The following is a 14,154-nucleotide window of genomic DNA, read 5'->3' on the forward strand; positions in this document are numbered from 1 at the left end:
AGTCATACACAACTTTCTCCATTGTTTTGAACTATGTCCAAAAAAAAAACTATATATCTTTTCAGTGACAGTAAATAAAACAGCACCTTATATAATTAATATTCTGTTCAGACCGAGGAACTAAACGTTCTTTCATCCACTTTCATCCCTGAAAAAAGCAAATGTGAAATCTTCACAAATTCACAAATGTTCTGAATAATCCCTGAATGTTCTAATATTCAGCCTATTTTCAGATGTATGGGTTGCCATGGCTGGTTGCCATGGTGGAAGTGCCACTACACAGAGATATGAAGTGACAGCTGGAAGGTGAGGAAGCTGGAAGCATGACAGGACTCGCCAGTGACCGGAAAACCAATAAATAAATCAATGAATATTCAGTTGTCAAGACCTTGTGATCAATAACCATCTCTTCCGAGGCCTTTAGCAGAGTTATTGGCTGAAATGTTTGGTATTAATATCATACAAATACAAAAATATAGACTCCTTACATCAATTTATACTTTTATACAATCTGCATCGGATGAAAACCTCTTATACTTCCATCGACAATACTTATAATTCAATTTTTATAATTAAATATCAGGCACATATTTCGTTTATCATCAAGACCCGGAATTTCGAGTGGTTATGAAATAAATTTCACAAAGAGCAAAGAGCCTCATGGAGGTTTTGAATCTTGTTTTTGACAAAACTTTCATAGTTCTTGCTTCAATACTGCCCCCAAGTGGTGGGAAGCTGAATATTACTCTGGTACTTATCTGCTGAACGAATCATAACACGCTGATGTCACCAATAGAGAAATAATAAATAAATAAAAAATAAAAAAAGCATCTTAAATAAACATTTATATTCGTTTAAATATCTGAAATGAACAGTTCTGTGCTTTATTATGTATCAACAGTATTAAGACTCCTGACTCCATCTTTATGAGACCACAGCCCGAGCTTCACCTCCACCGGTGTTTGAAAGAGCTGAACGGAGCCAAAAAACTCAGCGGCTTCATCCTTAAGTTGACGACTGTCTCTCTCCCCAGCTGATGTGACAGACAGGTCTGGTGCACCATATGAAATATGAAACAGGATGGGGACACCGTTGACAGCCATGTCACAAGGCATCAGGCAGGATGACAGGACCACGGACGCCGCTCTGCTACCCTGACGTCTCGGCAGCTAATCGGAACGTACAGGCCCTCGCAGCTGCCGGACCAAAAGATGGAGAGAGGGTCAATAATTTAGCAGTTGCAATATGTTGAGTCTGGTCGGACGTTCAGGCCACCGTCTACCCCCCCCACCCCCTCCCCCTGCACTCACTGTCATTTTGACTTTTTCTTTTGCACATTTTGCAGACAAGGATTATTCTGCTCTCTTTTAAAAGAAGCAGGCACTCGCACCTTCAGCTGATTCCTCCTGATGATGAGGATTCACATCTAAAACCTCTTTGTGTCGCTGATGCTTTCATCAGAATCTACTGGATCTGACTCACACTCAGCTGCAGTGCACTGTCATTGTATCGTGAGTCACATTAAAAACCACAGGTCAGTGTTTACACAACGATTCACTGAGAAACAACAAGACTGTGTTTTTCTTTTTCCATTCATTGCTTCTTCCTATTGTTTAAATGAAGCAGGCAGGAGAAGCTCTCTGCTGCCTGAGGGTCACATTGCCATGACAGCCAGAGATGAGCTGAATGTGCTGGCAGGCGTCACCTCCACTCTCTCACCTCAGGTGGCGGCTGGTACGCAGGTGGGCTGCACGGGGAAGGTGGAGACAGGAAGAAAGTGAGGGTGATGGGACAGGAAGACGGGCAGAGTGAGGGAGAAAGTGAGGACGGATATTGGACTCATTGCCCCTCCGGGCCCCTGTGATGTCCTCATGACGGATGCCAGTGCTGCACTCAGGTGAAACTGAAGTGGCTGCGGTGGGATGGCGAGGAGTCATGGAGGTGAGGGGAATGCACAATGCAGCAGTGGAAGACGTGCGTGGGCGTCACGGGGCTCGTCCAGGACACTCGGTGCCGTGCAGCTGTCTGAGGACACGGCTGCTGGACAACCATGTCAAAAACCTTTCTGTTGTCGTTTCATATTTAAACTCAGTGTTTGGGAAACCCCCCGAAATCTCGTCCCCATGACCGGCCAATCGTTGCTCAGCAAAGTTCACCAGGGTTAGAGGATCAGGCAAACTTCTGGTTTGTTCACATGTTGTAGTGGAGCGTGTGTGGTTGTCTGATAAAAGTAATAACACAACTAATGTCTTATTTCACTGCCAAACACAATGGACAGTTGGGCACTTAAAGAATATGTGAGAAGAAGCACGCGGACAGATTCATCTCTGTACTTCTGTATATAAAATTTAATTATTCCCCATCCTCAAATATTTTTGAAATGTAAAGGTTAACCTAAAATGTGAAAACACATTCAAGCATGAATTGAATCACTGCTAATGTTGCTTTTCTCCAGTATGTATCCAAACCATCTAATTGTTATGTCGGAAAACAATACATTTCATTAGCAAATCTATTTATTACACTATATCGTATAATATGGAAAACTTGCGTTACACACATTCAAAAGCATGACTTTGTTCTGGGACATGAGAGTTTAGTTTTAAAATGTAAGTACAAATTTAAGACTGAAACTAGGTTTTTTTTATTCAAAGTCAGCATAAGAGATAGATGTAGAAAACTGTTCTACTTGTGTAACGCTGCAGTCAAATCAAATGGTATTAGAGTATTCAAATAGAGGTGGCATCACTGTTTATGCCACAACTGTTGTATATATGTGAGGAATGAAACAGCTTTCTTTTTTATTAATCTGCAATAATCAGGTTTATTTAAAGTCCCACGAGGACGTGATCACAGCTTCGACTCTGCATGAATAGCAACAAAAGGGTCCTCGTCTCTGCTGCTGATCTTGAAGTGAGCGCGGCCGTCTCCTCCGACCTGGATCTGCTTCCCCGTGCACCCGCTTCCTTCCTTCTGGCCGGAAATGACATCACAGTAGGTTCCCCCGGGCAAGCCGGTGGTCAGGGTCTCATCCAGGTCCCTGAGGGGGAGGACAGGGTAGGGCACGGTTAAACTTTATTTTGACAAGATCAGTACCCAAAAATGATTTGTTCTTAATGAATGATATTCATCAGGGAAACATACATCTGCCAATTCTAACCACTCATTTGATTTTTATTGATTATAGTGTATAATAGTGATTATATTAAGAGTTTTGCTCTGAGTAGATAATACTCACCAGTCGTCATTGTTAAAGACGATGAAACCACGATTCCCACGTCCGAAGGCGACCTGGTTGCTCTGGTTGTCCCACCAGTTGGAGTGAGGCTCTCCGTCGACCACGTTACGGAACTTCACCATGTTGCTGACGAGGAGATGATATAAATAACACATCACTGATTGATTTGTGTCATTATTGTTAAGTGTTAGCACAGTCTAAAATCTCATATTGGCCTTATGATGCGTCTCAGCTTCAGGTGATTCATTTCTATGTCAAAGAAAATCAAAAAGAGACAGTTGGTGTAAATTTCAGCTACTTGAGAAGAGATGCACTCTCGCTTCCCGAGGACTCACGTGATCTGACGCCATCTGTGCTCACACACCCATCCGTCTCCACAGGTCTGATCGGGGTTGATGGGAACCGACTTGGTGGATCCATCACTGTGACTGGGAGGTCCCATCCAGTCATTCTGATCCTACAATACCATTAGGGATGAATTGATTTAGACAAAACAATTCCAAATATGCACGATAAAGGTCTGTTAATTTCTACTTAAAGTGACTTTACCTTTCCGTTCACAATGTGTCGGTTCCAGCGGAAGCTCGACATCACCCTGGTCACTCCGTAAGGATGAGCCAGCATGTAGGCGACGGCCATCTTGTGTGGCCTGGGGTCCCAGAAGGTGACGATGGCAGCGCCCCCGGCACCGTGGCCCCTCTGGTTGTCGTGGTTGTCGACGAAGACGACAGCGTTTCCATCGGACATGAAACCCCAACCCTCTCCCCAGTTCCTGCCGACAGGAACACAAGCATCAATATATTACATAAAGTATTTAAAATTGGTATTTTCACTTTGGGCCTTAAAGTATAGCAGATGTCACACACCTGGTGTAGCACAGCTTCTCGCCGTTCCATTTTCTGAAGACAGTTCCCAGTTTGGCTCCATATTTGAACTCGGTCACTCTTCCCAGATTGACGTACTCACGAGTTGTGATGGACTCACCTCCCAGATCAATAACCTGCAGGGAAAGACAGCCTCACATTTATATCACTAATCCATCAGTCATATAATGTTAGATTGTATTAACTGTGCCCTGTGAGAGATTTGTGAATTTAAAAAGACACGAAGTAAACATTTTGGTTTTATAATAAGAACCATGTTTATGGAGCTAAACCCTGGTGTCTCTTAGTGAAGACAGAGCACCCTGTTATTTTTTGATTGCAGGTTATTCTAGGAACTCACAGCCTCCAAGTTGCGTTTTATATAACAGCATTAAATCTCGTGTGCTGTTATGGTGCTTGTCGGCTGATAATGACTTCTTTGATACAACCACCTGCTCCCACAGTGTTTGTGTTCACCACCTTGACTCTTTCCCACGGCTCTGCTGACTGCAGAGGCATTATCAGTACCAATATTTAGACAAGGGGGCGGTTCCCACTTCTCCAATCACCTCCTTGCATACAGATTACTGCCGGGGGTTTGCCCAATCACGCCCTTGAATGCACATCTGTTTTTTTTTTACCCTGCTGCATTTTCTTGATTTCCCTGTAAATCGTCAACCAGCCTTTTGGTTCAGTGAAGGTTAATGGTCGTGCGCTGATTGACATTTTCTTGCTTTCTTCTTGAGGTATTGAATCATTCCTTTAGCAACTTCTAAAAAAAACAATTTAAGAAACAAGCTACCTCCTGGAAGATGAAGGGTCTGGAGCCCCCAGAGAACCACTTGGTGTTGAGGTCGTGCAGACCCCCGTAGACGACAGCCAGGTCGCCGGGCCACATGTGCTTGCAGGCGTCCACTCGGAATCCAGCCACGCCCATGTCGATCAGGTCGTTCAGGAAGTCGGTCACCTTCCCCCGGACGTAATCCTTCTCCAGGGCGAGGTCCAGCAGGCTGACCAGACGACAGTCACGCACCTGGAGCAGTGGAAATCTGCTGTTATTCACATGCTGCTTGTATTTGAACCAACACGAAGCATAAAGGCCCCAAATCTCTCTAATTGTTGCCTCCCACTCACTGGCTTCATGTTAAATTCAGGATCTAAGAATCGGTTTATTAATTTGTTATATTACAGAGCTACTCCAAACCTAAATCTAAAATCTTCCAACCAGCTTGTAGTCAGGGCTTGCCATCAGGACCTCAAGGCTCTGGAAGTCCTCGTCTGAGGAGATCAGACTTTAACCAGCACTTAAAACACTATATATAATATGGAAGCCTTTTAATGCCGGATTTTAACAGTTTTAAACATATATAGTTAGGATGAATTATATGTCTTGTGTTGTTTTATTGTGTCTGTAACCTTGTTAGGATATATGCTATAGAAACAAAGTTAGTTAAAACTCCTCCTACTAATATAATTGCTCAAATTCACCTTGACTAAGTTTTGCTACATTATAACTGTTGTTTCTGTTAAGATGATTGTCTATAACATCTATATGACAATAATCAGACTTATAATGCAAAGTAATTTTAGTCAGTGGGTATTGTGAGAGCTTCTGATGTCACTGTGTTTTAAAATTGATTGGAAAACGTAAATCAGGGAGAAATGTTTGGACCTTGTCTCTGAGTCATTACCTGATAAGCATCCCCGTAGTTCTCAATGTCCCCACTGCCGGTCTTGCATTTGTTGTCGTTGAAGTCCCAGTTGGAGAAGGGGACGCTGGGAAACTCCTTCTTGCCGGCGTCGAACCAGCTTCCACATGAGGAGTGCGTTCCCTCTCCACCGCCGGCTCCACACATGTGGTTGATGACCGCGTCCACGTAGATGTTGACCTGTCGGGAATTTCAGTTTTCAAGCTAATTGCCTCAAGTAACATTTGTTAAATGAAAGTTCTTCTAAATTTGTTTAATTGCTGCTTTTCATCCAGTGATATCTTTTATGTTTTGAATTTGCCAGGTACCTGTTGCTGTATAAACACTTTGATAATGAAGCAGAAGGAGTCAAATGGTTCGTTAGGATCCTGGAAGGAGTTTGTTGTCTCGTACGAGGCTGAAGATTTAAGAGCTGCTGTCTAACGCTCGAGAGCAGCGTCCTTAATGCCTCTCACTAAATGATGACTGTTGTAGAGTCGTTTACCCCGACGTTGTTGCATCTGGTGATCATGTCTCTCAGCTCGTCCTCGCTGCCGGATCGGGAGCACAGGTTGTAGCTGACTGGCTGGTACCTCATCCACCAGGGCCTCCAGGGGCTGTCCAGTATGATGTGCTCGTTCGGGGGGGAGATCTGAGCAGCGCACAGGAAGTAGACACGGTAGCAATAATCAGTTTGAACACAGGCATCCTCTGCAGACAGAAGATCGTTGCTAACCAGGACGATAATGAGTCTACTTAATGGTTATAAAAGAGGCATCACAGCAATTTAACATGTGGACTTCTGGAGACAGTGTGGTGTTGGGTCCAGGAGAACTTTCAAAAGTTTGAAAAGAATAACCCTGTTTATGCCATTATGGTTGTTATTTAAATTGTATTTAATAGTATTCCTGCAAACTGGGTTTTTGAAAGACGTGTGTGTGTGTGTGTGTGTGTGTGTGTGTGTGTGTGTTTTTCTGTAGCAGTAGCTTGGTCTAATACAAGCTGTTATACAGGTGCATGGTAAGAAATGTATGATCCATTATTTTCGGAGCTTGCTCAGAGTTTCTCCTTCCCGGATGCTTTAGCTTTTACTGTCCTTTTCCAGGCTTCATTCATCAGTAGAAAATAGATCATAATTCACCATCTGTCTGTACTTCAGTTTTCAAATGATCGGCCTTAAATTTGGTTGGTAACTGTGACGGCCCAAGAAAGTTTTTCAGAATGAGTGATTCTCAAGAAACAGGTCATCAGTGCATCGCAATTTAGAGTTTCCAGGTAATTGAATCAGAGTCTGCATTCCTTTGGAGGAAGTCAGAGTTGCTGGGAACAACAGACACAAAGATTCCGGTAAACTTGACCATGTGTCACCCCCACTGGTAATGAAACCACATGATTTTCCTCATCCTAGAATTTTTGGGATTACATAAAAATCAAGTGATATTGTTAAAGGTAATGTTTGGTGTTTACTACACCGTTTAAAAGCTCTTGATTTGTAGGACCAAAACGTCTTTAAAATCCTTTTTGTTTTCCAGAAGATTATAGTAATCTTTGTTCAATCTGACTTGTGAATCATCAATTTGCAGCTCGATTAATGGGAATCAGACAGAGAATTGAGTAAAACAATGTCACACACACCTGAACTCCACCGAAGCCATTGGGACCCAGGAAGCGTTCGCACTCCGCGGCGATGTCGGCCCAGCGCCACTCGAACAGGTGCACGATGGCCGTCCTGCCCTTCTTGGTGTGCGGGTTGTGTTGGGCGAGGCCGAGCCCGAACAGGGCCACCAGAATGAACCACTTCATGCTTTCCTCAGGATGAGAGAGAAAACAACACTCTGCAGCTGCCTCTCCACTTAGTATTTATACTGGTTCTGATTCTCTTATCGAACCAATGAGAGGCCGGCCAATATCAGCTTGGATGTTAAACAGGTGCTTCTTTATCAAGGTTTCCTTCCTTCATTCTGAACCAGCAGTGGAAACATGAGGTGCCCATGTACACCCTCTTTAAATGTAATGTGAGAAGAGACTGAACACATCCCAAAGAGCCTGAGGCCTCCTGAACCTCCTCTGAAATATTTCCATTCTTTGTACAGGTAAAAAAAAACTGTGAGCAAGCTCAGAGGAATCATCCTCTGTCAGTTAGCAGTAAGATGAACTTTAAGAACATGAAAGATCACCTAAAACCTTCTTCTGACTTTGAATATTACCATAATGTCACATTTAGACATTTATTTTGCATTCATTTTAATATTAAGACCGTACCTTTGTATTGGAAACTCTTACCAGTCAGAACCCGACAATTTCCATTTCTCCTCTTTTATCATCAGTTCAGTAACCATGTCATGTGGACACAGCAGCAGCTTCAACTCACACTCAGCTCCAAAGATTGGATTTGGACCAATAACCTGTTTATATAATGCAGTGACTGTCCTTGACTGGAGGAGATCTTTAAAACCTGAATGTGGATTCACAGGTTGCCTTTATCTCTCACTCTCTCTGGAATATTATTGAATCTATTCCTTGTTTATGGAAAAAAGAAAAATTCCACTCCTTTTTGGTAACTTTAAGTTTTTATAGTTTTAAAAACTGTAACTTTTGACCAATATGGATATTTCTTCTTTATTTTGCAGCACAGTGTAGCATTGGCGTGCTGATTCTCTTTGAATGTCACAGAACATTTACCTTTAGCGCTTGGTCTGACTGCACCTCACACTTTCTGTGAAGTCAGACTTATTCCTCTGGTTATTATTAGAGTTGAACATACTGTAAGTCTCCTTTCCTCCAGTGTTGAACACCTCTGACAGCTTATTAACCTTTAATATATCCAGCACCCTCCCAGCCCGGTAATCACAGCGAAGGTTTGAAGGAAACTGTAGTCAAGAGACTTTTCAAGCAGACGGTGGTTAAACAGTATCGTCATGTTGTCCTAGTTTTCCCCCCTTGTTAATGCATCAATGGCTGTTTCATGCGATTTCCTCTTCAGGAGGCAAGATATGTGATCATATCCAGAACCACCGATGTTAAAGCAACACTATGTATATTTTGTTGAGCAACAGCGCCCCCCGCAGCCTTACATGCTGATTAATTCTGTTGGCCTTACTTTTCTAAATAAAAATTTGTTCTAGAAATGCCAGGCTTTCATTAATACCAATATTGTAGATTTAAGGAAATAAATTATGCATAAAATAACAATATTTGTGAGAGAAAAAACAATTCATGACTCAAGATAGAAAATAAATTTTATTTCTAGTTACACAGGACGCTTTTACAGCTTGGATTCAGCGTGGATGGCAACGTAAGGGTCCTCGTCTCTGTTGCTGATCTTGAAGTGAGCGCGGCTGTCGCCTCCAACATTGATCTGCTTCCCTGTGCACCTGTTTCCTTCCTTCTGGCCGGAAATGATGTCACAGTAGGTGCCACCGGGCATGCCGGTGTTCAGGGTCACATCCAGATTCCTTCAGGGGGAAGACAGGGTACATTTCTCAGATTTTAAAAACCTTTAGAAGAACCTTGTTGAATTATTTATTCTGGACAATAATGTTGTTTAAGGAAACACAGACTTCTTTGTTCCTTGGATGTCGACATGCATTTCGATCTGGTCATGCACGTTTGTTTTATCTTGCTAGTAATTGCAAGACATTAGTTTTTGTCAGTTCTAGTTAGATTATAAAGGTCTCACCAGTCGTCATTGTTAAAGACGATGAAACCACGGTTTCCGCGTCCGAAGGCGACCTGGTTGCTCTTGTTGTCCCACCAGTTGGAGTGAGGTTGTCCGTTCACAACGTTACGGAACTTCACCATGTTCCTAGAGGGGTGTGTCACAAAAAAATATATTCATGAGGTTTCTAAACGACACAGGCATGTGACCCAGCAGAGGTGACCAGTGTTGTGTGCACGTGTTGCCTCTCGCTTCCTGAAGACTCACTTGATCTGACGCCATCTGTGCTCACACACCCATCCGTCTCCACAGGTCTGATCAGCGTTGATGGGAACTGACTTGGTGGATCCATCACCGTGGCTGGGAGGTCCCATCCAGTCATTCTGATCCTACAGTGATGGAGAAACGATCCAAATACACACAATTCAATGCATTTCCTCAATGTCACCACTTCGGTTGAAGCAACACTTCCTGGCTGGAGAAGGTTCGATAATGCACTTGCTAGATGAGTAAACAGATTTTATTGATAATGTCGGTCATTGATAACTTTACCTTTCCGTTCACAATATTTCGGTTCCAGCGGTAGCTAGACATCAGCCTGGTCACTCCGTACGGATGAGCCAGCATGTAGGCAACGGCCATCTTGTAGAGCTTGGGGTCCCAGAAGGTGACAATGGAAGCACCACCGGCACCGTGGCCCCTCTGGTTGTCGTGGTTGTCGACGAAGACGAAAGCATTGCCGTCGGGCATGAAACCCCAACCCTCTCCCCAGTTCCTGCAGACAAGAACACAAGTATATCAATGAGTTTGAATATAAAAGGCCAAAGCTTAATCCTTTGCATGTAAAAACTAATTGAAATATTATCCAGCCACAAAAGCAGAAACACACATACCTGGTGTAAGACAACTTATCGCCGTTCCACTTTCTGAAGATTCCTCCCAGTCTGGCTCCATATTTGAACTCGGTCACTCTTCCCAGATGGGAGTACTCCCTGGATGTGATGGGCTCACCTCCCAGATCAATAACCTGCACGGAAAACACACAAAGTTGATATCATCCACGTGTTCTGCATATTCCTGCACGCTGTGGTACGTTGAGTCTGATGTTTAATGGGTCTACAATAATATGTTTGCACTGGAAAATCTGACGTTACAACAGATCTCAACCAAGTTGCTGCTGTTGCATCAAACATTAAATGGCACTGAACGTTTTTCTCTATGTTAAAGACATTAAAAAAGATGTTTAAATTCATGCTCACTGGCTGTACCGTTCTTCTTCAGGTTCAGTTCAGAGCAAAACACTAAACTGTCAAATACATGATGACCTACTTTATTTAGGCTATGTTCAAGAGAAGTCCAAGGTTTGTGTCCTGGACGATATTTTACTTTTTCTATGTTTAAAATATTCCATCAATCCTGTGCGGAAATAAAACAAACGTGTACCTCCTGGAAGATGAATGGTCTGGAGCCCCCGTTGAACCACTTGGTGTTGAGGTTGTGCAGACGGCCGTAGACGGCAGCCAGGTCGCCGGGCCACATGTGCTTGCAGGCGTCCACTCGGAATCCAGCCACGCCCATGTCGATCAGCTTGTTCATGAAGCCGGCCACCTTCCCCCGGACGTAATCCTTCTCCAGGGCGAGGTCCAGCAGACCCACCAGGCGACAGTCACGCACCTGGAGCAGTGGAGATCAGAACTCAAAGCATTATTTATGATTTGATTTACCAATTAAAGGTCAAACGACGATACATTGGCCGACCAGGTTTATCAGCTGATTTAAGCTAATTGCAAATAAACTTGTGTCTGTGTTTATAAAGGCTGGAACTACTTTATTACCAGAGTCTCTACTGTGTAGTTAATCCACCAGAGAGTGCTGTGACTCCACTGCTGTCCACAAACCAGTTCACTGATCTGAGCGCTGCACGGTACAATGTGCTGCGTCTGCATGGTGTTTACTTTATTATGTAATGCGTTCCCCCGGAATGACGATAAATCACGCCGCCTCATTTCTCCTCCTGTTTAACTTGCACCAAACTCCTCGTGACGCCTCTGCCAGCAGCCGGCCCAGCTGCGCCTGCTCCTTCAGCACTGAGCCACTGCAAACCTCCGCTAATGGAAAACCACTCACCAGAGCTTGTTGACAAGTTTTAGCAGCAGCCCGTTGACTAATGAGATTTTATGAGTGGAACAGTCAATAAGATAATTCTAGCAAGAAAATTCATGTTTTTTTTCTCCCTCAACATCAAACTGACGGGATCTAAAACACACTTGGTTAAATACGTCCATGACTTTTCAGTAGAGTCAGCTAATGAGGTGTTAGTCTATTCATTGTGCCTAAGTTACTTAATAATGTACATTATTCTATGATTTGCATGTCAGCACAGTTATAATAGGTGCATTAAAAGTATATGATTCCAGAGTTTATCTTGAGCGGCTGTCCTTTACATATTTATAACATTTCAAAGGAGCTGGTAATATCATACCAATGAAAACTAAATGTATAGAATCCTTATTAAAATATATTTATGAAGATAAATCATCATCAGTCTTAAAACTCATGAATATTGAGATCATCAGTGACCTTTAAAGTCCAACATGGTAAGTTTCTCATTCAGATTAGTCTGACGACCAAATTAATCAAATGAATTAAGTCAGTTTGACCAAAACAACGGAATAAATAACAAATGTAAGGATGAGTGGACTCTAAGGGGCCAGGGCATCTCCCCTCAGTTTGCTCAGTGGCATTCTTTACCTGATTGGAGTCACCATAGTTCTCAATGTTTCCACTGCCGGTCCTGCATTTGTGGTCGTTGAAGTCCGGATTGGAGAAGGGGACACTGGGGAACTCCTTCCTGCCGGCGCTGAACCAGCTTCCACATGACGAGTGTGTTCCCTCTCCGCCACCGGCTCCACACATGTGGTTGACGACAGCGTCCACGTAGATGTTGACCTGCAACACAAACACTCAACACTTATCCTCCTATCTGTTGTTTTCACACCCTCCCTCACACATTCCTCCCACTGCTCGTGCCAGAGCCGTGCTGTTCTCCACTGGTTCAGCCCGAAGACAGAGACGTTAATTCAAATCAACCATTGTTTACCCCGACGTTGTTGCATCTGGTGATCATGTCTCTCAGCTCGTTCTCGCTGCCAGATCGGGAGCACAGGTTGTAGCTGATTGGCTGGTACCTCTGCCACCAGGGCCTCCAGGGGCTGCCCAGCACGATGTGCTCGTTCGGAGGAGAGATCTGAGCAGCGCACAGGAACAGACAATAATCAGCCATTTCAAAACAGGAGCTGTCAGTGTGAACATAATCACTTAGCAGGGAATTGAGTGGACAATACAATGCACAATTCTTGTACTTTTACTATGGAATTGCATTTAGGGGACGTGTAATCTCGAGAAATATCTATATAGTTCTGATACTGCATTTGAAATCAAGTGAAAGAAAGAAGCCAAACAGGGACATTTCTAAAAAGCTGCTTTCTAATCATAAAGCAAGATTTGTGTTTTCTATCCTTACTTTGTTTTCATATCACTGTATCCTCAATATTAGAAGTTTACATTTCCTTCCCAACTGATTGTCTTTATTTGTTTAGATTTGGTTTCTATCACCCTGAACTGGCAATTTTTGTTTCCAATGTAAAATAACGTTTCGGTTCTCAATCTGAAAGCAAATGAAAGAAACAGCCTCTTTACCTGGAATCATCTGTTACCTGAGGAAATGGCACAGCTCCTCTCATTTTGAGTGAATGTAAGTGTTAAGTTTTCACATGCAGGCAGCATATTAAAGTGGGATTCACACTTTGTGATAAATTACATGATGTCTGCATACAATGTCTAAAACCAGCTCCTCTGTATCAGCAGCTTCAATTCAGACATCTTGTTTTCAAGTATGAAAAGATGAGAATATCCTCCATCTTCTAAGTCGTGTAGCTGCTTCCCACCTGTGTTCATTCATACACACCTGAACTCCACCGAAGCCGTTGGGACCCAGGTAGCGCTCGCACTCTGCGGCGATGTCGGCCCAGCGCCACTCGAACAGGTGCACCATGGCCGTCCTGCCATGCTTGGTGTGCGGGTTGTGTTGGGCGAGGCCGAGCCCGAACAGGGCCACCAGAATGAACCACTTCATAATTTCCTCTGTATGAGAGAGAAGACTACACTCTGCTGCTGCATCGCCATCACTATTTATACACATCTTCTGTCTCCACTGCACCAATGAGGGGCCGGCAAACATCTCCGCAGGTGGAGGTCGAGCAGGTGCTGGTTTCTCATGGCCTCCACGCCATCTCTCAAAAAACCATATGTTGGTTTGCATGAGGGGTGCATGATGCCCCAATATAAGAAAAGAAGTAACTAAAATATTCACAGTTATGCTTCTTTGTGGATTTTTCCGAAATGCCATTTACACATCTGTTGAATTTGAGTACAACTTTGTGTAGAGGTCAAAACAAACTTAAATGCTGCTGGCAAGATTAAGTCACCTCATAAAGTGTCCGTTAAACGTAATTCAACAATTTAGCAACAACATCGGCCCTCAAGATCATTATAACCTAATTTTAAACTTTACAATAACACAATATTCACTAATTAATTCAAATATTAAAGCTCTCCCTGCTGAAATTACATTTATTCTGCTTTTGTACACCATTTGTTTGCTCTGTGAAATAACCAAGTGCCGCTGCAAACCTCAATCTGTCCATT

The 14,154-nt window shown here is 43.3% G+C and overlaps 2 protein-coding genes across 2 annotated transcripts; both read right to left on the minus strand.

The window, feature by feature from the left end:
* Positions 1-2,793: 2,793 nt before the first annotated feature.
* On the minus strand, positions 2,794-7,625 carry LOC133968218 (alpha-amylase-like). Its single transcript, XM_062404133.1, has 9 exons — positions 7,425-7,625; positions 6,295-6,441; positions 5,793-5,990; positions 4,904-5,134; positions 4,105-4,238; positions 3,788-4,010; positions 3,574-3,695; positions 3,239-3,364; positions 2,794-3,040 (listed from the first exon to the last, which is right to left on the minus strand). Exons 1-9 carry the CDS (start codon positions 7,590-7,592, stop codon positions 2,851-2,853), a joined length of 1,539 nt encoding a protein of 512 aa, XP_062260117.1. The 5' UTR covers positions 7,593-7,625; the 3' UTR covers positions 2,794-2,850.
* A 1,421-nt stretch (positions 7,626-9,046) lies between these two features.
* On the minus strand, positions 9,047-13,585 carry LOC133968219 (alpha-amylase). The gene is made up of 9 exons (XM_062404134.1): positions 13,415-13,585; positions 12,548-12,694; positions 12,199-12,396; positions 10,891-11,121; positions 10,341-10,474; positions 10,000-10,222; positions 9,715-9,836; positions 9,469-9,594; positions 9,047-9,244 (listed from the first exon to the last, which is right to left on the minus strand). Exons 1-9 carry the CDS (start codon positions 13,580-13,582, stop codon positions 9,055-9,057), a joined length of 1,539 nt encoding a protein of 512 aa, XP_062260118.1. The 5' UTR covers positions 13,583-13,585; the 3' UTR covers positions 9,047-9,054.
* Positions 13,586-14,154: the final 569 nt, after the last annotated feature.

The sequence above is a fragment of the Platichthys flesus genome, chromosome 14 (assembly GCF_949316205.1).
Source record: "Platichthys flesus chromosome 14, fPlaFle2.1, whole genome shotgun sequence".
Taxonomy (NCBI): Eukaryota; Metazoa; Chordata; class Actinopteri; order Pleuronectiformes; family Pleuronectidae; genus Platichthys; species Platichthys flesus.